The sequence below is a fragment of the Sarcophilus harrisii genome, chromosome 5 (assembly GCF_902635505.1).
Source record: "Sarcophilus harrisii chromosome 5, mSarHar1.11, whole genome shotgun sequence".
NCBI classification, from domain to species: domain Eukaryota; kingdom Metazoa; phylum Chordata; class Mammalia; order Dasyuromorphia; family Dasyuridae; genus Sarcophilus; species Sarcophilus harrisii.
This window is the reverse complement of record NC_045430.1, coordinates 73372627-73396299: the sequence shown is the minus strand read 5'-3', so window position 1 is coordinate 73396299 and position 23673 is coordinate 73372627. Positions and strand designations below refer to the sequence as shown.

At 33.6% G+C, this 23673-nt stretch overlaps 1 protein-coding gene across 1 annotated transcript in view; it reads left to right on the top strand.

Moving 5' to 3' along the window:
- HMGA2 (high mobility group AT-hook 2) overlaps nt 1-23673 on the top strand; it is a 188576-nt gene that overhangs the window by 148670 nt on the left and 16233 nt on the right. The window contains exon 4 of the mRNA XM_031940878.1: nt 15645-15677. Coding sequence (XP_031796738.1) covers nt 15645-15677 — 33 coding nt within the window. The remainder of the gene's footprint in view (nt 1-15644; nt 15678-23673) is intronic.

The following is a 23673-nucleotide window of genomic DNA, read 5'->3' as shown; positions in this document are numbered from 1 at the left end:
TAATACAGTGACAATGTAGTTGCTTCTCAGTGGAAGTCACAGGAATTGGCAATGTGCATCAATCTTATCTGCCGTCATGTTTGCCCAGAGTTTAGCTCTGAGAGAAACCTGACTTCTCAATAGAAGTAGCCTTCTCAATTCTCACATTCATACTCTAGAAGCAATTCTATTTTTGACATCTAATCTAGGGTTTCCCCAATAAAGGAATGGAAAAGGAAATAAAAGAGATACTCAACATACACTATGAATCAACCATACAACTAGTCATTTTATTTTTACAGAAAAATCAACGATAAGAGAATCATAGAGTGTATTAACAGGATATAGATATTATACAGGATACAGAGACTCTATCCTTAACCAACTTAAAATCTGCTAGGAAACTATCAGTAAACTTCATCAAGGCATAATATTATGAGTTCTGTTAATTAGCTAGTGCACACTGTGTATCTACTGAACATGGACTGATCAAATGCCAGACATAAGCCCTTACCAGTGTTGCTCCCCTGCCCTATCATTAGGTATTAGTAACTAGCACCCAAGTTAATTACTTCACAGCAATTAGCTTTTATAAGGGTATATTTACTTTGCAGATATAGCAAGAACAAATATGCAACATTTACTCCCCAAACCCAGGGGCATAATCTCTCCTAGAATACCCCACTCTGAAGGTGGGGTAAGAACAGCAGAAACACTATTCTTAGTTCACTTCCTATTCTACCAATCAGAAGTGGAGTATTAATCCATTCCAGTCAAAAAGCCCCTATTCATCATGTACTCAACAGACTGGAACCAGTTACAGAAGTCTATCCTCCACATGTCTCTCCAAGATGCATCCCTTACAAGTCTTCACAACTCTTTTGAAAGCAGGCTTCCAACCTCTCTGATGAAGATGTACCATCCAAAGCACTCTGCACATGAGCGACCCCGTTTATAGGAATATACACCAGGTCTGGATTCAGCAACCAAGCAAAAGGGCTAATCCTAGTGACAAACTACATATAGGCAGAAGCAGATAGAGAGAGAAGGAAGGAAGGAAGGAAGGAAGGAAGGAAGGAAGGAAGAGAGGGAGGGGAAAAGAGGAAAGAAAGAAGGGAGGGAGGGAGGAAGAGTGGGAGGGAGGGAAGAAGGAAGGAAGGGAGGGAGGGGGACAGAGAGAAGTAGGGAGGAAACGAAGTTATTTCCTAATTTATAAGAATGACAATTGTATAACCTATTTCACTGACTTTATGAGAAAAGCACATTGTAAATCAAGGGTCATTATCATTAAATATTTCGTGTTTAATTCTGTTTAATTGATTTTTGTTGCTATGAATGCCATCACAAACTGTTAGTATGAAGAAAGACATTTTGGAATATTGTGAATGATGACACTGCATAATTATTTGGATCATATAGTTCTATTCTGTTGTATACTCTCATTTTTAGAGAGATCAAAGTGGGAAAATATTTGTCTCAGAGTATAGCTCATAAAGATTTGGGCTAAAACACAGGCACAGGAAGCTTACAGAAGTTCAATCAAAATGGAAAACAATCAGAATTTCAGCTTTTGAAGCCAGATGATTCAAACTTTTGATTTTCAGAAAGAGGAATGAAAAACTTTCAGTCTATGAATTCTAGAGAAAAAAAAATATTAATCCAGGGGGGGAAAAAGTCCTTGGGGGGAAATCTAGAAAGAAATTATCTCTTGAGTGAGATAACTTGAAATTGATTTAATTGTGAAAACAGTAAAAAGAGAATTCATTTTCTTTAGCAGTTGTTTAGAGAGTCAGAAGGTTTAAGTTGATGTCATGCCATATTTAATATCTCATGGACTGAAAATGATACTGCCCCAAGGCAAAAAGCTAGACTTCTCTTTTCAGATTTAAACCAGTGCCAAAGAGTGCTGTGAAGTCAAAAGTATCCAAATTTATCTAACATAGTCCAGTATCATAGAACTTTCAAAAAATGAAGTTATCTATTTCTAGCCCTTTTAAACAATAAGAAATTGTAACATTAAGTGTCATATCCATAAAACGTAATAATCTTACTTTTCCATTTCAAGCAATGTGAGCTCGGCAACTCTTTCTTAAGATTAACTCTGTCAGAAAGCAACATTTGAAATGTTGAGTTCTCTTTCTTAGATTTGTTTTTCATATGAAGAGAAATGGAAACAGTTACTGATTAGAATAAAGCAAATGTATGGTTTTAGATTAATGTGATTTACTATTTAAAAATCAAGTATACACAGCATGTGTTTTTCTTCTAAAAATCTGGGAAATTATAAATGCTGAAATTTCATGTTGGAAATTCATGTTACTATTATTGTTTAAATTTAATAAAAAGACCAGAACAAATATCATCAAAACCAAAACAATTCATTAAATGCTGGTATTAGACAAATGTGATCAAGAAAGAAATAGAATCATAGAATGTGAACAGCTGGAAGAAAAATAGATCTTTTTTTAAGTTCCATGCTTTCTATTATCATAAAAATATGTGAGAATGAGTGTTCATATTCATGTTCATATTAATATTAGATGGTTTTATGTTAAAATCTTAGAAAGAATAAGTATTATTTATTATTTGGGATTATAAAAGCATTACACATATGTTTGAAGTGCTAATAATTGCTCATCTTTAACGATCTTAATTTCATGTTAACTGTATTTATAGGTCTCCTTGTTAGATCAAGATTGAACTTTAGCCAAAACTCCTGACTAAAGTTGATATTAGCCTGAGTTTGGATTTTGGCTATAGCCTAAAGTCTATACATAAAATATTTTATTTCCCCTAAAGGGTGCTGGAGTACTTAAAATTTTTACTACTTTTCCTTTGATGTTGTTGTGATGTGCAAAGACAGAGTTAACCAATTGAATTGTTACATAGAGTTTAAAAGAAATTTATGAAGAAAACAAGTAACTAAACTTGATCAACTGTGGAAATGGACTGTTTCAATAAACAGGAGGATTGGGGCAGGAACAAATTAACCCTTTCTTTTACTCTAAGCCAGCAATAATTTTTTTGATTCCCAGTTGGCCTTTGTCTGAGGGTAAACATAAAAAATATAATGGAGAATCATAAAAAAATTGAGATGAAAAGACACTTGAGATCATATCCTTTGCCTCACCTGTGTATGACTATTCCCTTCAGAATGCTTTATATCTATATTCCCTAAACCACAGCCTTCTACTTAGAATAAAAATATTTATTTCATTCCTGTAAATCAGCATTAAGTTGAAAAACAACTTTGATACTATGAATTTAATAGCACTGCACCCAAAACTGTTTTCCATGTTTTATTTTTATTTGAAATTTAATTAGAATCTTTAAGTTTCCAAACAAGCTTTTTGAAGGAAATGAAGATATACAAGTTTTTTGTTTTTTGTTTTTTTTAGATTTTTGTTTGATGGGAAAAAATTTGTTTTCCTTTTTTGTACTAATTTTTTCTTTCAAATCTCTGTTCATATATTTTCCATGAAATTACATTTCTTTCTTTTGTGAAATTCTTTACAGGCTTTTCCCTACTTTGTTATCTTTTTATATTCTTTTCTACAATATTTTTCTCATTGGTAATTTGCTGGGTTTTTTTAGTCTATATATGCTTGATTACTTAATAATAAATCACAATAAACTAAAAGTGTACATTTGTTTTAGTCTAATCAATAACTTTAAAGTTCCCCTGGAGATGTTTGCATATCAGGGACAGAATGTTTTAAGTTGTAGCTTCATCTTTCTCTTAATTTAAATAGAGTGGTTTTTTTTTTCTTCCTTGGTGCTTTCAATATAAACTGTTATGAATTACATTTATACATAAGCTAACCACATTTATAAATAGAAAACTTAATTTTTCAGAGTTACAGTTAATTTGAACAGTGTTATTTTAATTGATATGTTGTTCATACTCCAACTCAAAATCCTGGGTCAGTCATATTGGATGACCTAATACCTTCCTCTTTCTTAAGTCACTTCAAATTTGTCCACAGTGATAACTCTGATGGCCATAGAATAAATCTAATAGGCAATAAGTAAACAAATTGCACCCCCTCACACTCGCACATTTTCACATCATAAATGTGCTTTTTTTTTTTTTTTTTTTTTTTTTTTTTTAAGCGATTCAACAATGGCAAGGAAAGTTTGGTATAATGATCCAATAAATACTTTTAGAATAATTGAACTTCTGTCTTATTTTTATTAAAGTTTTAAAGTAAGACTGAGTAAAATAGAAAATAAAGAACACTTCCCTTTGCCCCAACCCCCACACCAAACAGAAATTCCACAGGTTTTGCCAAAACTCCCCATAGATTTATCACTTTGTATGAGACTTTGTACAGAACACTACAAAATCTCCTTTGCACTATAAGGGCCAGATGTTACTGTCAAATTGCAACCATCCGTGGCTACATGTATACACACACAGTACAGTCATCATCTAACTGCACACATGAGGCACAGGGGAAAGAACTTATGACCCAATGCAGATTTTTACTTGTGTAAATGGAGAATTGCCACTAACTGAATGTTACAGCTTGGTTTATGATCTATATTCAGACCTCCCACCACAAGAGGGCAGGGTAATTCTCAAATCAGGGATGCCCCCCAAAAAAGATTGTTTGTATCCAATAAGTAACAGTGCCAATGATATTAGAGCCTTGTTTTAAAAGCTCTGGTATAAATTCACCAGAAACATCTTGTAGCATCATCATCTTCTTAGAGAGGTTTCATCTGACCATGGTAGACATTGATTATAGAGAATTCTGACTCTATATGTCCAGCTATATTCCTTTTATTTATTTATATTAAAATATGATAAAATGTGGAGTCATAGAGTGTCATTGAATTAATTAAAATAGAAGCTCCTTGAGAGTAGGGATTTTTTCATTCTTTTTATTTGTGTCCCTAAGTACCTACCTAGCATAGTGACTAGCAGGTGGTAGAGACTTAATGAATGCTTGTTGACTTACTGAGAGACGGGTTGACTGGTTATATCCTAAGAATCACTAGCCCTTTGTCTCCTGTACTTAATCTCAATCTACAGCTAGCCTCTCCCACCATGAGAGTAGGCATTTCCTGAGAACCATGAATAAGAATTCTTGAGACCAGGGAGCATTTCTCATTTTTCTTTTTACATTTTAACAAATGTGTTTCCATTCCATCTCAGAAAAGACGGTTCTCATTGTTATTTATTGCTGGAAAATCCTTGCTTTCAAGTTTTAAATGACTCCGTGCATTCACTCCAAACAACTCCCATGTCTGCAACTTACTCCTTTCATTGTACTTTTTGAAATCCTTATCCTTTAAGGCTCACCTCAGATGTTATTTCCTCAAACAGTTTTTAGTTCACTCTTACTTTTCAAATTACTTTGCTTCTTGTGATTCATGTACATAATGTGTCCTTCCCTTAGTTAAAATACTTTGAAAGCAATAGTTGTTGGTTTTGTCCTTGAATCTCCAAACTAGCCTTATCCATTAAAGCCCACATGACTAGCCTTGCCCATATATTTAAACAGAGTTGTATTGAATTGAATTGAACATAGAGAATCATTTTGAAAACCAGGTATTTAAACTCATCACCAGCCCTGGAGAAGGTCTCTACAGTAACTTGAATACCAGTCTAAGAGAAAGTAATCTGTCCTCAGCAAGGAAAATTTCTAAGAAGAACAAGGAGCTCTGAATTGTTTTCAGTTTGGCTCCATCATTTTGTCTGAAATGAATTCCCTAAATGTCAGACACAGCATATTCAAATTCAAGTATTAAAACACACCCCAAAGCCAAATACAAATCATTTTTTAATTATTTGCTATTTTAGTTTTCCCAGACCTCTTCCCCCTCCATTAATGCTAATAATTGCATGCTGACTGTACCCTGAAATTAAATTAGCTGTTAGATCTTTCATTCTTGAGGTTTCCTGAATATATGAACAAAAGGGATTTGTCTTGCTGCAAATGATTTCAGACATCCAATACCCCAGAAAGGGTGGATGGAAGGAGGGCCTGGGGCTAGAACAAGAGAAGGTCAGACAGAGTGTCATGAAGACAACCATGATGTATAGGAGAGAAAGCATGAGATGAGGCAGAACACTGGAGATAGTTGTATATCCCCCTCTACCCTCACCTCATGGGTGGTTCTTGGTTATATTTTTTTTTAATTGTATCTGAGATGGAGAAGAAAAGAATAAACTTGGAAAGAGACTGCAAGTTCAAGAGGCATTAAGAATCATAGTCGAATAGTACTATCTTTCTTGGTAAGACAGTCTTTGGAACCTAGAGTAAATTAAATTTTAACTAGTGGAGAGACCACAAGGAATTACACTGACAGCTATTGATTTATGTGTCTAGTGGGTGAGGTCATCAAATGATTCATCAATACTCTACAGCCATATCACTAAAATAGAAGAGGAAGCCTTTCTGTTTAAACTTAAAAGACTCTTATTTACAACAGTGAAAAGAAATCCACCCTGCTCTCACCTGTTTTTGAGCTCTGTCATTTATAAATGAAAGACTTAAATCTCAACATTCTCTAGCCTAACACGTTTTATATTGATTAATTGATTATTGGTTTTCAAAAGTTACTTATCACAGAGATAGAACAAAATCTGCATATCTCACCTGAAAACCTTGACTAAGCTTTTTAGACTTTATTTCATATCATTCTTCCCTCACAAACTCTTATGTGCAAAACTGCCTTACTTGCTTTTCCCCACTTATGACATTTTATCTTCCACTTCCATTCCTCTGCCCCTAGAAAGAGGATAGTGATGATAATGGTGGTGATGTGATAATAATAATTATGGCATTTCTATATTGCTCTGAGGTTTTAAAAGTGCTTTATAGATATCCCTTTTTAAGGCAGTTAGGATTAAGTGACTTGGCCAGGGTCACACAAATAATTTCAGATTTGAGCTCAGGTCTTACTGACTCCATCCATTCTATCCACTCTATCCAATGCATCACCTAGCTGTCCCCTTAAAACGATTGTCTCATTTTATTCTTACAACAACCTTGGAAGATAGATACTGTTATTATTTTCATTTAACAGATAAGAAAACTGAGGCAGACCAAAGATAAGTGACTTGCCAGGGAATACTCCCTCTCCACTTCTAGCTTTTGGAATCCTCTCTTTAAGGCTAAATTCAAGAGGCTTGAATGGGGCTTTTGATGACAACTCCCACAGATTACCTTGAGTCTACTTTATGTTTTTATGTCTGTATCTTGTGCCCTACCCCCAAGAAACTCTTTGAGATTGTGACCATTTTAATTTTTGTCTGAATATCATCAGCACCTTGAACAATATCTTGCAGTAATTAGTACTTTATAATACGTATCTTGTACAGGAAACCTTTTCCAACCCTTCTTAATTATTTAATTATTTCTTATTATTTCTCTTAATTATTTTTTATTTGTTCTGTATGGTTTGCATATATCTGTTTGCTTATTGTCTGTCCCACTAAATTGGATGCTTTTTGAGGGCAGGAACTGTCTTTTGTCTCTTTTAGTTTCTCCAGTGCTTACCACAGTTCTTGGCATATAGTAGGCACTTAATAAATATTTATTGACCAAACTAATTGTTCAATTCATAGATAGGAATTCAAGGGATAGAAACAAACTATTAACAATAGAAAAGATTGCTTCAAATGATGAAAATAAGAGATACAAATTAAAACTGCAAGGTTTCACCTCACTAACATTTAGAAAAATAGCAAAAATGACAAAAGACTAAAGTAAATAATATTGGAAGAGCTGTGGGAAGACAGGCACACTACTGTTTTTTGTTAGAATTGTGGTTTGGTCGAACCATTTGGGAAAGTAATTTGAAATTATGCCTTTTTTAAGTGACTTTAATGAACATGGGAAACGAATTGGTTCAGTACATGAAGTGCCAGAACTGGAATCAGGAAGACCTGATTTCAAATCCAGCCTCAGACAAGCACTAGTTTTGTGATCTTATGAAGGTCATTTAATCCTATTAGCCTCAGTTTCCTCCTCTGTAAAATAAGCTGAAGAAGGAAATTATAAAGCACTGCAGTGTCTTTGCCAAGAAACCTCCAAAAGGGATCATGAAGAGCTGGGACATGACTGAAAAATGACTAAACAACAAAATGACTATAACCTTTGACTCAGGGAGACCGTAACTTGGCATCTTCCCCAAGGATGTCAAAGAAAGAAAGAAAGATTCTATATATACTAAAGAATTCCAAGTAGCATTATTTTGTGGTAGCAAAAATTTGGAAACAAAATAAGTGTCTATCAATTGGGTAATAACTTTAAAATTTTATAATGTCACTATAATGGAAAATTTTTGTGCAATAAGAAACATTGATAAAGATGAATTTAGAGAAACGGGAGAACTTGTATAAATTGATATGCAGAGTAAAGTAAGCAGAAAGAAATCAATATACACAATGACTTTAACTCCAGTGAATAGAACTTCTTGTAATGTCAAAACTAGATTCCAAGTGCCAACCGTTGTGTGAGGTTTTTTCTTTTGTTTTGTTTTCATTTTAAAACACTTTCTAAGATGATTTGGGTCTGTGCACTGGAAAAGGAAATGTTTCCTCTTTCCCCAATGTAGCATTCACTTTAAAATATCATTTGTCTCTTTTTAAATTTTTTAATATTTTTAATGATCCAGAGCAAAGAGATAGTGCAGGGAAAACATGTCCTGAGCATTATTACAACTACAATATGAAGCAAGCAGTTCAAAAAAAAAAAAAATGTATTTACTCAAAGCAAAGTCATATATGATTCTGAATACAACTGCTACCAATGTTACAATAATGACTGCCAAAAAAACAAAAGAAATAATTAGATTAAAATCTTGCTGCTTTCAAATAACCCAGAGAGCTACTAATGTTTTTATTTTTGTTTTTTAGCTTAAAAGGCTGGTTTCTTCTAGAGGGCCAGAGTATGATGTTTAATCTTATTTTGTTATGCATATGTTGTACTTTATTTAATAAAAAGTTTTAAAGGTGGTAAAGATCAATTCAAACTCCTTTTTATTCAAGGTTTAAATTTTTATTAAAATTAATTGCTTATGTCTCAAGCCTTTGTCATAAGGGATTTTCTTGTTCCTGCTAGAAGAGGATGGCTTAGTGATCTAAATATCAGCTTTATAATACCTAGACTCCCTGGAATCATGGGTTTGATTCCCAAAGGGCCTGAGGAAGCCTAGCCCTTTATTATTCTGTAGGAGATAAATGGAGTAGCGGGCAATTTCCCACATGAGGGTCTTTCCATTAAACTTAAAAGCCAAATTCCTCTGTGGGCCATGGAAATTCCATAATATCTTTCCCCCTGTAGAAGTAGGAGTTTGTGTATAATTTTGGAAATCTGTATGATTCCCTTAACCTTTTTCTCAGCTGTTTCACTGTTTCTCAGTGAGCTCTTTCAGGAGGTGTCTGGCTGTGAAGGATATCGAAACTTTCTATAGTTGTAACATGTCTTGGGATGAAGAATGTTTTATAAATGTAAACTGGGCTTATTATCCATTCTTCTTTTTGTAATTTGCTAATTTTGGAAATGGTAGCTAAAGAGATAGGCAACTTTACTTTTCAGCCTAATAAGTTTTATCATAAGCACCTTATTATTGATAATTCAAAAGATTATTTTATATTTCCCACAAAAAAGATACATATTTGTGTCTATATGCATTTAAGATCATGTCTTTAGAAAACATTTGCTCCTGCTATAGAGAAATCCTTACAAAAGAAAAATTCACTTGATTGAGGTCTTTTACTTCTGGTCAACACTAATTTTTTTTCCAAAGTATTCCTTTAAAATCCTTTGGTCTTTTACATTTTCTTTGATATCTAAATCTATGTTCCAAGGGAATTTTCATTCATACCTACTCTCCCAAGCTAAAACTGGAAACAAGGCAAATATTTGTATAAGAAAGTATTCCATTTCAAATATTCTGAAGTTTGCAGAGATCATTTAACATAACTAATCACACTTATTGAGGTCAGGGTTTTAGTTTGTTGTTATTATTGTCTAATTATATCTGACTCCTCATTTGGGGGTTTTCTTGGCGTGGTTTGCCATTTCCTTCTCCAACTCATTTTATATATAAAGAAACTGAGGCAAACAGCTAGAATAATAATCCTCTATTTGGCAAGAGTAATACTAGATAATAAGTATTTGAGGCCAGATTTGAAGATGGGTCTTCTTGACTCCAGTCCCTTCACTCTATGCACGATGGCACCACCTAGCTGCCCTAAAGAATTAAACAGTAAAACAAAAATGTGTTGACAGAGGATCCAGAAGATAAAAATCAATCCCCTTTTATGGTTGTTCATCAGAACTGCCTTTTTAAGGGGACTTAGGAAGATGAAAGCAAAAGAATGGGAGGCAGGACAAATAATTTTTAGACCCGGTGTACTCAACAACTCTCTATTTGACCTTGAACATCATATACTCTTTCTATACCTCATTTTCAAAACAAAATAGGGTCAGTATTAAGGCCCATACCCTCCCTGTCAAGAACGGATGAACCCAACAATAAATGTAAACGACTGTTCTCTGCAGGAAATATGTATATAAGATAGTTTTACTCAGTAGGTTGCATGGAAAAAAAAAGTTCATTGGTTTCTTTTTCATTTGGAACATTTAAATGATAAAATCTATATCTAATGTCATATAATTCTTTCCTAAAAAGAATCCAAAAAAGGGTGATCCATATAATTTTTTCTGATGACAGGAATCCTAAATGGCACCTAGCATATCAGTATACATACTTAGGACTAAGATAGGAAGTAAGCCAGGAAAGATAGAGAGACTTGCAATTTGGTTGGTATCAGAAAAGATTTCCAGACAGTGGAAGTGCCATTTTTTTCTTTCCTTTTTTATGAATGGCCGCAGTTTCCAGTCTGTAGTTCTCTACCAAAGCCATTCATAAAAATAAAAACAAAACAAAAAAATCAACCAACTTTCTGGATACAGTCTGGAGCCATTGGGTGCCAGAGGCTGGGAAAACATACTGGCAGCCGTCATCCCAACCCGCATTGAAAGGATTCAAAGGTCTGTTTGTTTGGTGGTCTGAAAAGTATGAAGTGATCTGTGGAAGTGCAGCTGGTAGGAGGACTGGAGCAGACTAGGCAGAGAGCCAGAGCTGGCCTAGTTTCAGACATTGTCTTTCCCCTCATTGAAGTGTCAGGACCTAATTCATGGAAAATTGGGTGAGTTGGCAGCTCTTTCAGAGGATTTCATTGAGCTACAGAGTATGCAGGAGTCACATGAATGCAGAGTCCACAGCCAAAAAAATGTGGGGATTTCTGAACAGTTGGAACTAGTCAGCCTGCAAGAATGTCTGTGGATTTGATGTGGTTTGAGAGTAAACATGTGTACAGGTGTAATCACCAAGAGGAGAAAGAGGGAGGAGAGTGTCGGAGATGGAGGTTACTAAAAGGCTCACTGTAGCCTATTCTTACAAATGAGTCTTTTGAGATGAATAATCTCTTGGCAAGAACATTTGAGCCCTAAGGGGTAGAAAAGTTCTAATGAGTCCTGGGCAAACCATCCACCTGGAGAAGACATCATCACAAACTGTGTGGTTTCAGGATATCTTTTCCACTCTGATTTAAAGCAAAGAAAAGGGCATACCAGAATGATTTTTTTTATGACCTGAATACAACTTTCTTGCCATTTCTCTTTGTAATCATGTTCACTGAGCCTAGATATTTCGCATCTGAATTTTTGTAAAGATACTGGTAAAGAGCAGCTAGATGGCACAGTTATGCACCCCCTGAAGTCAGGAGGATCTGGGTTCAAATTTGGCCTCAGGAACTTAACACTTTCTACATGTGTGACTCTGGGAAAGTCATTTATCCCAATTACCAGAAAGAGAGAGAGAGAGAGAGAGAGAGAGAGAGAGAGAGAGAGAGAGAGAGAGAGAAAGAGGAAGAGGAGGAGGAGAAGGAGAAGGAGAAGGAGAAGGAGAAGAAGAAAGAATAGGAGGAGGAGGAGGAAGAAAAAAGGAAGGAAGGAAGAGGGCAAAGGAGGGAAGGAGGAAGAAAAGACAGACACTGGTGATGCTGCTATATGTTACTATGGATGGAATATTAGACTTAGAATCAGGAAGATCTGAATTCAAACTCTGCCCTCAGTTTGCCATACGACTGTCATACTTACTAGTTGTATGACTCTGGAGAAATCATTTAACTTGCTTGTCTCAGTTTCTCCCTCTGTAAAATGGCAATAATAGCACCTGCCTCCTAGGATTCTTGTGAAGTTAAAATGAGATAGAATTTGTAAAATGCTTTGCAGACTAGAAATGAACTATTAAGAACAGAGGATCATTTAATAACTACTTAAGGGAAGGCAACTGAACAAGGGAATCACACCCTTCCAAAGAGAGTTATGTTTCCCATTGTTTAGGAAAACCGAAGTCATTTTATTTCCAACAATATCATCATAAAAGGATTTTATCCTTCCAATATTCAAGGAGGTGGTAGAGGATTTGTTCCAGATTTGAAGCCAAAAGATTCATGTTCTTCTAATAACAACTTGATACAGTCATTTATAGAATGACTTGAAAGAGAACTGAGTGAACCTCAAAGACCATCTAGTCTAATCCCTTTTTATAAATTAGGAAACTGAATCCCAAAGAAGTTGAGTAACTTGCTCAAAACTGAATAGGTACTAAGTATCATAACCAGAATTCAAACCACAAGTCTTTGGCCTCTAGAATCAATATTTTTTCTTCCATATCACTGTTCTATAATAAATAAACCTATAAAATAAAATAATCTATAAAACTTGATCATAAAATAAAAATAAAGGAATAGTAACACATGCTATCTACATTCAAATTAGTGGAGTAAAGTACTTTAAAATGACAAAATACTATAATACACACACATACACACACACACACACACACACACACATATATATATATATATATATATATATACATACTGTTATTAATTTGCATGGTACTCTTTGGTAGAATGGCGTTAGTCTTTTCAAAATTTGTCCTTTTTCAAAATTATAAACTTGAAAACATAAACATTTCCCTACACAAAGAATTGAAAAAGAGGATTGCAAAAAACAGTGAATTTTCTTCTTTTTAATATAGTAGTTCTAACATTGTCCTTCTTGCCTGTCTCCTTCTGAACTTCCTTCTGTGTGTTTTTAATGATTTAATGATTATTCTCTTCTTTTTCTGTCTTTTCTTTTTAGTTTTGCTATAATTGGCTTCCCTACCCACTATGCTTACTTTCTTTTATGAAGTTGTTCCCCAGTAATAAATAAATGTAGATGAGAGAGAAAAATTATCCACAATGCTTAGTTGGAAATGTATATCTTAGTGTTTTTAAGGGCTTTTTATTTTTCCAAATATATGCAAAGATAGTTTTCAAAATTCACCTTTGCAAAACCTTGTGTTCCCAATTTTTCCTCCCACTTTTTCTGCCTCTCCTTCTCCTAAACAGCAAGCAATCTAGAAAAATCAGATCAAAAGGGAAAATAAAAGATGAGAAAGAACAAAAACACAAGTAAACAAACCACCACCACCAAAATAAAAGTGAAAATATTATGCTTTGAATCATATTCAGTCTTTATAATTCAATCTCTGGATGCAAATTGCTTTTTCTATGATAATTCGATTGGAATTGTCTTGGATCATCACCTTATTCAAAACAGCCACATCCATCAGGGTTGATCATCACATAATCTTCTTGTTCTTGTGTAAAATGCTCTCTTGGTTCTACTCACTTCACTGATTATCAATTCATGTAAGTCTCTCCAGATTCCAGAAATCAACCTGCTTGTCATTTTTATAAAACAATAATATTCCATTACATTCATATACCATAACTTATTCAGCCATTCCTCAACTGAGAATTATCCCCTCGATTTTCAGTTTCTTAGCACTACAAAAAGAGCTGCCACAAATATTTTTGCACATGTGGGTCCTTTTCCCTTTTTTATGATCTCCTTGGGATACAGAGCCAGTAGAGACACTGCTGAATCAAAAGGTAAGCAGTTTGATAGCCCTTTAGGGACAGTTCCAGATTGTTCTCCAGAATGGTTGGATCAGTTCATAACTTCACCAATGTGTATTGTGTCCTAGTTTCCCACATTTCCCTCCAATATTTATCATTGTCTTCTTCTGTCATTTTAGTTACTCTGAGAGGTATATAGTGGTTCCTCAGAGTTGTCTTAGATTGCATTTCTTTAATCAAGAGTGATTTAGAGCATTTTTTATGTGACTAGAAATAGCTTTAATTTCTTCATCTGAAAATTGTTCATATCCTTTGACTATTTCTCAATTGGGGAATGGCTTAAATTCTTATAAATTTGAGTCAATTCTTTTGTCAATATTTTTAGAACACCTAATATAAAATTTATCAGAAACACTAAATGTAAAATTTTCCCCAGCTTTCTGCTCCGCTTCTAATCTTGGCTACATCAGTTTTGTTTGTACAAAAATCTTTAATTTAATATAATCAAAATTATCCCTATTATTTCATAATGTTCTCTAGTTCTTTTTTTACTATAAATTTCTTCTTTCTCCACAGATCTAAGAGGTAAACTATCCATGCTCTCCTAATTTGCTTGTAGTATCACCATTTTTTGATTGTCTAAATCATGAACCTCTTTCAACCTTATCTTGGTATGTAGGATTTTAGGTGTTGGTTAATGCCTAGTTTCTGCCTTAATGTATGTCTTATTCTCTACTTCTAATCTATCACTTGTCTGCCCAGATGTTCATGCATCATTATCCTCTTATAAAATCATAATTTATCATTGAATCAAAGTGTTTCCATACTTGTTCTCTTAAATTGTTGTTATTGTTATAAAGAATTGTTCTCTTTATCCTATTCACATCATTTTGCATCAGTTTCATGAGTACTCCCATTCCTTTCTCTTTTTTTATTGTACATTACATTTATGTATCATAATTCTTTCATCCAATTGAGGACACTTTGTTTCCAATTCTGTGCTACAACAAAAAACAATAAGTATTTTTGTACATATGAATCCTTTATTTCTTTGATCTCTTTGGGGTATAAATCCAGTAGTGGTACTTTCAAGGGTATGCATGGATTCCTAACTTTTGGATTATGGTTCCAAACCGCATTTCAGAATATCTGGATCGTTATACAATTCCATCAGTGCATTTATATTTGTCTTCATAGATCCTTTCAAGTGGTTGCTATTTTCCATTTTTACCATCTTGATCAATTTGATGAATATAAGATAGAACCAGAAAATTTTTTTGATTAGCATTTCTCTTATTATTAGTGATTTCTTCTCACATTTTTCTCATCATTTCTCTCAAGGTTCTTAATCTTTTGTTCTTTTTGGTGAATATTGTTATGGTTGAGCTAGTTATGTTAAATAGGCAAGCTTTGGTAATTTAATTTATATGGCAATATATCTATAAATAACTTACATTTTTCTTATGCTAGCACATTCCAACCATAGCCAATCATTACCTCTCTATTTGTTTATCTTTGTCTCTATCACTAATGTTTCCCATTTGTATTCATACAATTTTTGTGTATGTTTTGGTAACTAGACTCTTTAAATGTTTATAAAGCATCATTTTAATCTTGAACTGTCCTCTTAACTTTATAAATAAGTACATACATTTATCCAAAATAATTCTTACCTTTGTCACTTAAATGAATTTAACACTGCCTTTTTTTTTCTTTCTCCTAGCCACAACAAGTGATTCAAAAGAAGCCTGCTCAGGTAAGATATAAATTATACTGAATTCATTCCTGATTACTATTAAGAATGAAATTAAAGTAATTTCTTCCTATATTTGTCCCTTCTACCTCACTCCCACAATTATGTATGGACATACAATCCTTTCAATCAGTTTTCTTCTATTTAATTTCTTAGAACAGAAAATATTACTGTCACTAAAGATCTCTCTTGTAATAGGATTGGTGTACCTCAGATTTAAAGAGATATTGGGTGAAGAGAATGTAGAGCCTGTATAAATTAATTTAATCTTCTGATCTGTAAATTTGGAATAATGGAATACAAGTTTGATGTGTTACGTTCTTGAACTCTAGGTTGTGTGCAATAACAACATGAGTCTTTGTAACACCTCCTACTCCAAATATATTCATGACCAGATTTTACCCTTTTCCATATAACTATCCATCGACTTCATAAGAACTCACTATCTGTATATTTTTACAAGTAAAAATATTTCAGAATGCTTGTTAAAATGTTTTCCTTATAATAATAATAATATTATATAATATCTTCTGAAGTTCTTAAGGCATGTTCAAATAATTATTTAATATACATAGCCCTAAAAAGGAGTTAGTTAATTAACAGGAAAAGTTAATCTTTTTTCATAACTTGGGAAATCATACCACTTTGTCCTTATATATTTCAACCATAATGACTGTAAGCCTTTGGCAGTGTCAAAATTACTTCTGGAGTTTCTTTTACCAAGTCCAGTTCATATAAAAAAAAAAAAAAATTTATTCCTTAAGAATACAATTGGAGAGGCACCCTGGACACATACTGGCTGTGTGACCCTGAGCAAGGCACTCAAACTCTCAGCAGCCCAGTCAAGCCTCTACATTGATAAAGACTACATTGATAAAGAATTGCTAATCTGTATTGGTAGAAGAATTTTCCTCCCTGGGATTTCCCCATACCATTGAAGTCTATGATGTAATGAATAAGGCTTTGGACATGAAACCTGGGTTTAAATCTTGCCCCCCAGACTTACAAGCTATGTGACTCTGAGTAAGTCACTGCTCCATTTTTCATCTGTCAAATGAAAAGTTTGGATTCAATGACCTTCTAAGATCTCTTTCTTCTCTGAATTTTGATTTTATCATTTTGAAGTGAAGTATCATGAATAAATGAATTGTCATTGTCAAAGTAGTAACTATGTCTAGATGTTCCTTGTTTTATTAAGGTTAAATGGAAGCTGAACAGATCTAGATTAGGTATAAAAAAGATTTTTGGCAAATGAATTATTAAATTATGAAATGGGAATCCCTTATAAAAATGTCCTATATGTCATGGAAATATTTAAAGTTATGTCAACAGAGGCAACTTCTATTATTCCCACCAAGCTGAAAAATCTTTAGGTAACTACTAGTTTGACTTATGTTATCCAAGGATTAATATAGCTAAGTTCAAGGTTCATCATCAGAAAGATAGTTAGCAGATGAAGAGGTTTTTTTTAAGTCTTAACTTCTCTTGGAGAGTGCTACTAAAGAATGAAGAAAGATGTCATTTTGTGACTTTGGAGTAAATGTCTATGGTGATGAAATCACAGCACTTTGAAAATATAGAAATAATTTTTACAATTAAAAAAATTTAGGGTATGAGACAAGATGGTGGAGTAGAGGCATGAATTCATCTGAACTTTCTCAAATTCTGTTCCAAACAACTTTAAAATAATGCCTCAAATCAACTTTGGGACTGGCAGAACTAACAAGGGATTAGAGAAAAACATTTTTTCCAGCCCAAGAAACTAAGGAGTTTGGCAGGAAAAGTTTGTCTCACCAGGATGGTATTCAAACCTGCAGTACATTGCAAGCCAATCCCAGTAATACAATCAATAGTTTGGCAACTGCATGAGTGGAAATAGTAGCATTGGGAACTCTCAGCTGACAGACACTAAGGAGATAAGAAACCTGATCACAGTCCCAGGGCCAAGTAGAGCACTGATACCTGTGGCTACAAGGGAACAAGGTTCCTTCTTGGTTAAAGACCAGGGCACAGGCCAGGAGAACAGTGATTACACTTCCCCTTAGATCATACCACCTTGAAAGCATTGAAAACATAATTACAGAACTCAAGAACTAGTTCTGAAAACAATAGCACAGAAAATATGAAGCTTGGAACAACATCCCTGTAACTCCAGGAACAGAGCTCACCTTTAACATGCTGGGAAAATAAGCAAACAACAACAACAAAAAAAACCCACCTCATAAAGAAAACCTAACATGGAATATCAAGACATACAAAAAGAATACAATACAATCAAAGCAACTACAAGCAGTGCCTCAAAGGAAAAAAAAAATGCAAGTTAAACATAAGCCCAACAATATCTTGATAAAAGAGGCACCAAAAAATATTAAAGGGAAAAAAAATTTGTCAAATGGTAGAAGAGTCTCAAAAACCCACTGAAGAGAACAAGCTTTTAAAAAGCAGAATTGGACAAATGGGAAAAGTGGTACAAAAATTCACTAAAGGTAGGAACTCTTTAAAAAGTAGAATTAGACGAATGGAAAAAGAGGTACAAATGCTCACTAAAGAAAATAATATCTTAAAAATTAGAATTGAGAAAATAGAAATTAATGATTACATAAAATATTAAGAAACCATAAAGCAAAATCAAAAGAAAAAATAGAAGAAAATGTGAGATATCTTATTGGAAAAACATATAAATAACAAAAAAAAATCATATAATTACATTAATAGATGCCCCTCCCCCCAAAAAAACTTTTGATAAAATACAAACTCAGTTCTTAAAAAAAAAAAAAAACCTAGAAAGCATAAATGGAGCTTTTCAGCTTTCTAAAACTATCAGCATGCAGTATCTGTGATAGGGATATGCTGGAAGCCTTCCTAGTAAGATCAGGGGTGAAGCAAGGATTTTTGTTATCACCCATTTTATTCAGTAATGTATTAGAAATGCTAGTTATAACAGTAAGACAAAAAAAGAAATTGAAGGAACTAGAATAGGCAACAAGGAAACAAAACCATTACTCTCAACTAGGGAATCAATTAAAAACTAGTTGAAATAATCAATAACCTTTGCAAATAGAGTCAGAAAAAAATAATAAAATTCATCTAGAAAATTAAAAGTCAAGAATATCAAGGCAATTAATTAGGAAAAATTGATAGGAATGAAAGTGGCCTCTGCAATACCAAATCTCAAACTGTGTTATAAAGTGATAATTGTCAAAAATTTAGTACTGCTTAAGAAATAGAATAGTGGATCAGTGCAATAGAGAAGGTATGTAATACATAGGAGTAAATGCTCATAGTAATCCAATATTTGACAAAAGCAATGATCCCAACCTTTGGGACAGGAATTCACTTTTTGAGAAAAATTTCTGGGAAAACTGGAATGTAGTTTGGTAGAAACTAGGTGTAAATTAATATCTCACACTATATACCAAGATCAAAATGGGTACATGATTTAGACATATAGGGTAACATTGTAAGCAAATTAGGGGAGCATGGAAAATTTTAACTGTGATATATCTGGATAACACAAGAATTTATGACCAAACAAGAGACAAAGAGCCTTATGAGATGTAAAATGGATAACTTTGATTACATAAAATTAAAAAGCTTTTGAACAAATAATATTAGTACAGCCTCTGATAAAAGCCTTATTTCTCAATTATATAAAGAATTGACTCACATTTATAAAAATACAAGTCATTTTCCAATTTATAGTCAAGATATATGAACCAGGCAGTTTTCAGAAAAATAAATCAAACTATTTATAAATATATGAAAAAATGTTCTAGATTAATATTAATTAAGGAAATTCACATTAAAACAACTTTAACATACCACCTCATACCTTTCAGATTGGTTAATATGACAGAAAATGAAATGACAAATATTGGAGGGAATATGAAAAAATCAATACACCAATACAATAATTGGCAGATTTGTAAACTAATCCTACCGTTATGAAGAGCAATTTGGACCAATGATCAAAGAGTTATAAAACTGTGCAGACCTATTGACCTAACAATTGCATTACTAGTCTGTATTTCAAAGAGATCAAAGAAAAAGGAAAAGGGCATACATACATATAAAAATATTACTTTAGTTCTTTTTATGATGGCAAAGAATTAGACATTGAGGAGATGCCCATCAATTGGGGAATAGTCCAACAAATTGCAGTAAATAATTGTGATGAAATACTATTGTGCTATTGGAAATGACAAACAGGAAGCTTTCAAAAAAACTAGGAAAGATCTCAGACTGCATTATAAAGCAGTAACTACTGAAACAATCTGGTACTGGCTAAGAAATAGTGTATCAGTGGAATAGACTAGGTACAAATTACATCATAGTAAATGACCATTGTAACCTAGTATATGAAATATACAAAGATCCAAACTTTTGGAACAAAAACTGCTGAGAAAACTATAAAACATCAAGGCACAAATTAGATATAGACCAACATCTCACACTATATACCAAGATAAGGTCAAAATGGGTATGTGCTTTACACATAAAAAGTGATACCATAAGCAAATTAAGAGAACATGGAATAGTTCAACTATTTTTGGAGAGGGAAGAATTTATTGCCAAAGAAAACCTAGAGAGCATGACAAAATGTAAAGTGTATCATTTTGATAAAATTTAAAAGGCTTTGCATAAACAAAACCAATGCGATTAGAATTATAAATAAAGCAGAAAACAAGAAGGGGAATGGAGATTTTGCAACAAGTATCTCAAATATATAGAGAACAGAATTTATTTTTAAAATAAATAAATAAAATTTAAATTATAAAAATCCAAGTCAATTCTCAAGTGCTAAGGATATGAACAGTTTCCAGATAAAGAAAGTGCATCATTGATCAGAAACATGCAAATTAGAACAATTCCAAGGTACTACCTTAACACCTATCAGATTGATTAATATGACAGAAAAAGAAAATGTATGTTAAAGGAAATGTGGGAAAAGTGGGACACTAATACATTGTTTGTAGAGTTGTGAACTGATTCAAACATTCTGGAACTATGCCCAAATGGCTATAAAACAAAGCATACTCTTTGATCCAGAAATATCACTGCTACATCTACATTCCAAAGACATCCAAAAAAGGGGAAAGATCCTATTTGTACAAAAATATTTATAGCAGTTGTTTTTATGATGACTAAGAATTGGAAATCAAAGGGATAACCATCAATTAGAGAATGCTTAAACAAACTGTAGTATATGATTGTAATGCATATTATTGTGCTATAAGAAATGACAAGCATGATGATTTCAGAACAGCAACACAATGACATGGTGGGGGACAAGAATTAAGTGACCTGTCTAAGTACTCACCATCTAGTTGATGAGTGTACTCTACTCAGTTTCTCTCTTTGTAAATGGAAGTCATTTCATTGGGGTGAATTGTGATGGAAAATGAGCAATAAAATCTGAGGTAGTAAGTGAGAGAAGGCATTCCAAGAAAATTAAATGTCCTATATGAAAGGCACTGAGGTGGGAAGGAATGATATGTGGTAGAGGGCAAACAGATTAGCCTGGCTGGAACAAATATTCTCACTTAGAAAATAAAGAAAAATGAGATCAGTGAACACTAGGAAGTGCATTAAGCTTTCAAACAAACTGATAAGTTATCCCAGGAGCAAAAGATGAAGATAGCTGATCTTCACTGATTAGTTTGCTTCCTTTACACTTTTCTTGTACCACCAAATTGACCTTTAAAGGAGAAGAATTGAAATTTAGAATTAACAGCAAGAACACACGTTCATGTGGGTTTCTTAATCTATGCTGTCGAAGGAAATAGTGATAAATTAGATAAACATGGGGACTACATGGAAGTTCATGGAGGATCATGTAAATCTTACATGACATTCAGAAGAATCTCTTCCTTTTTTCCATCTGTTTCCTTCAAAATATCCTCACAGATGGCTTTTCCATGTGGCAGTCTGGATTAAGTTAGAATCATATCCTTTCTTCATCAGCAGGGCTTTGAGGCTTTATGTTTAAGTAATGCTATGTGAAAATTTTACTACAACAAACGAAGTGTAATTTAAGGAAAGGAATCCAGGGCAAGAAGAGTCCCAGGTTCTTAAATGATCATGCTGGACCAATTCTATAATCTTACCTCTATTCTATAGTTCACTTTTCCTATCTGTAAAATAGGGCTAATGGAACCTTTTCCTTTCTTTTATTCACAAAGATGTTAGAAGAACTATTGAGTTTGTATAAATTTTTGTTAGATTTAATATATTCAGGTTTTACAGTTTCCAATTTGCAAAGATAAATCTCAGGGATTCTGAGAGATACTAGTTAGCATCCATTTACTATCCATTGCCTCTCAAACACATACATCAACATTTTCATTGATTTTATGATGAAAATTACTTTTAAATTATTAGAGGGAAATAGCAGGGATTTCACTCTTGCATTCTGTGAGGCTAAGGCAGTATAAATTGCATGCCGTGTAAATGTCACATGTACACAGGCTGACAAAGACCCTATTGTAAGAGAGCATAATGTCATCAAATGCTTTGACGTCCTCTGATCTCCAAGGATGGGAGTTCTTACCAACAGAAAATGCCATAGTAACATCTATTGTGAAGAGATAAATTCAGGATTTGGGTGAGTCACAAAAACTTGCGTATGTGAGTGTTTGGGTGCTCATCATAAAAAACAAGAGATGAATCTGAAATGAGAGAACCTCCCCTGCACAAACATGCATTTACAAAATAAACCAGCAATTCACTATAAATCATCAGTGAGTTTTATTCTTAACTCTAAAATGGAAAATCTCAGCATAATTGTTGTCTTTTTAGACTATGATTTCACAACCTACTAGGGGAAAAAATCCTATGTGCCCATACTAGATTCTTATTTAAATTGATAAAATCAGCAAAAAATACAAAGGAGACGTTTCCTAACTTTCTGACGATTTGAAGCAGCTGTATCCTTAGTCATAATTTAAGGTTTATAGTCTTTAAGAGAAAGGAAATATGGTCATTTTGGTTAAGTAATATCATGAAAGTTATCAGTGGGATGTGTGTGTGTGTGTATGTGTGTGTGTGTGTGTGTGTGTGTGTGTGTGTGTGTGTGTTGGAAAGCTCATTGTACTTACAAAAGAATCTCTGTGATTTTCAAGAAGACAGAATAAGCTTTTCTGTTTTATCAATCCCCTCAAATTGTTGTTCATTCATTTCTTCCTCTTAGGCTTAGATCTCAGCTCAGAAGAGGCTGCCTATAGCATAGTTAAAACATTACCTTCCCTCTATTCTCTTGAAACAGTTTTGTTTTTGCACCCTTAAATAGAAGCCTCTTCTCACCTCATTTCTTTCATTTGCTTTATATTCCTGGAAAATAGTACTCCTTCAATGAGTGCAATGAGGACTGGTGGTGATCTTTCTCTCACTTTGCAGTGTCCAGAATGCAAAGGCACAGTTTTTCAGAGACTGGGGAACAGAGGTATCTGTTTAGATATAAACTATTTTAACCTGTAAGAAATACATCCTGGGAATAGTGAAGACATGATGGTAAAGGCACCTCAATGAGACTTGGTTTGTCATGCTTTCCTCCCACCCCCATTAAAAGAAAAAAAAACCCATATATAGCAAATGTTGGATGTTTTTGCAGAGACTTCAAGGGCAGTTGTGGGGATGTTTATATTTCAGACAACCTAAACATTGTTTGGAACAAAATTAGAGATTTCATTTAGGGTAACAGCAAGTTGATGAATTGCAGCCCGCATCTTGTTCAAAAAAAAAAAAAAAAAGGCAGTTTTACTGTGGTCTTTTAGTCTAGACACACAAAGAGTAGAGAAGAGAAGAGAAAGCATTCTCCTTCTAACACTCATCTTTTACGTCGTACTTCAGCCATGGAGTAAATAGTTCATAATAAATCAGATTTACAAATAGCCACTCGTCTGCTCTTTCTCAGGGAGAGTAATGATTTACACTGGGCCAGTAATAATGAATTCTTTCAGGCTGGTGAAACATTTCTGTGGGTTGGTAAACTTTTGGTGCC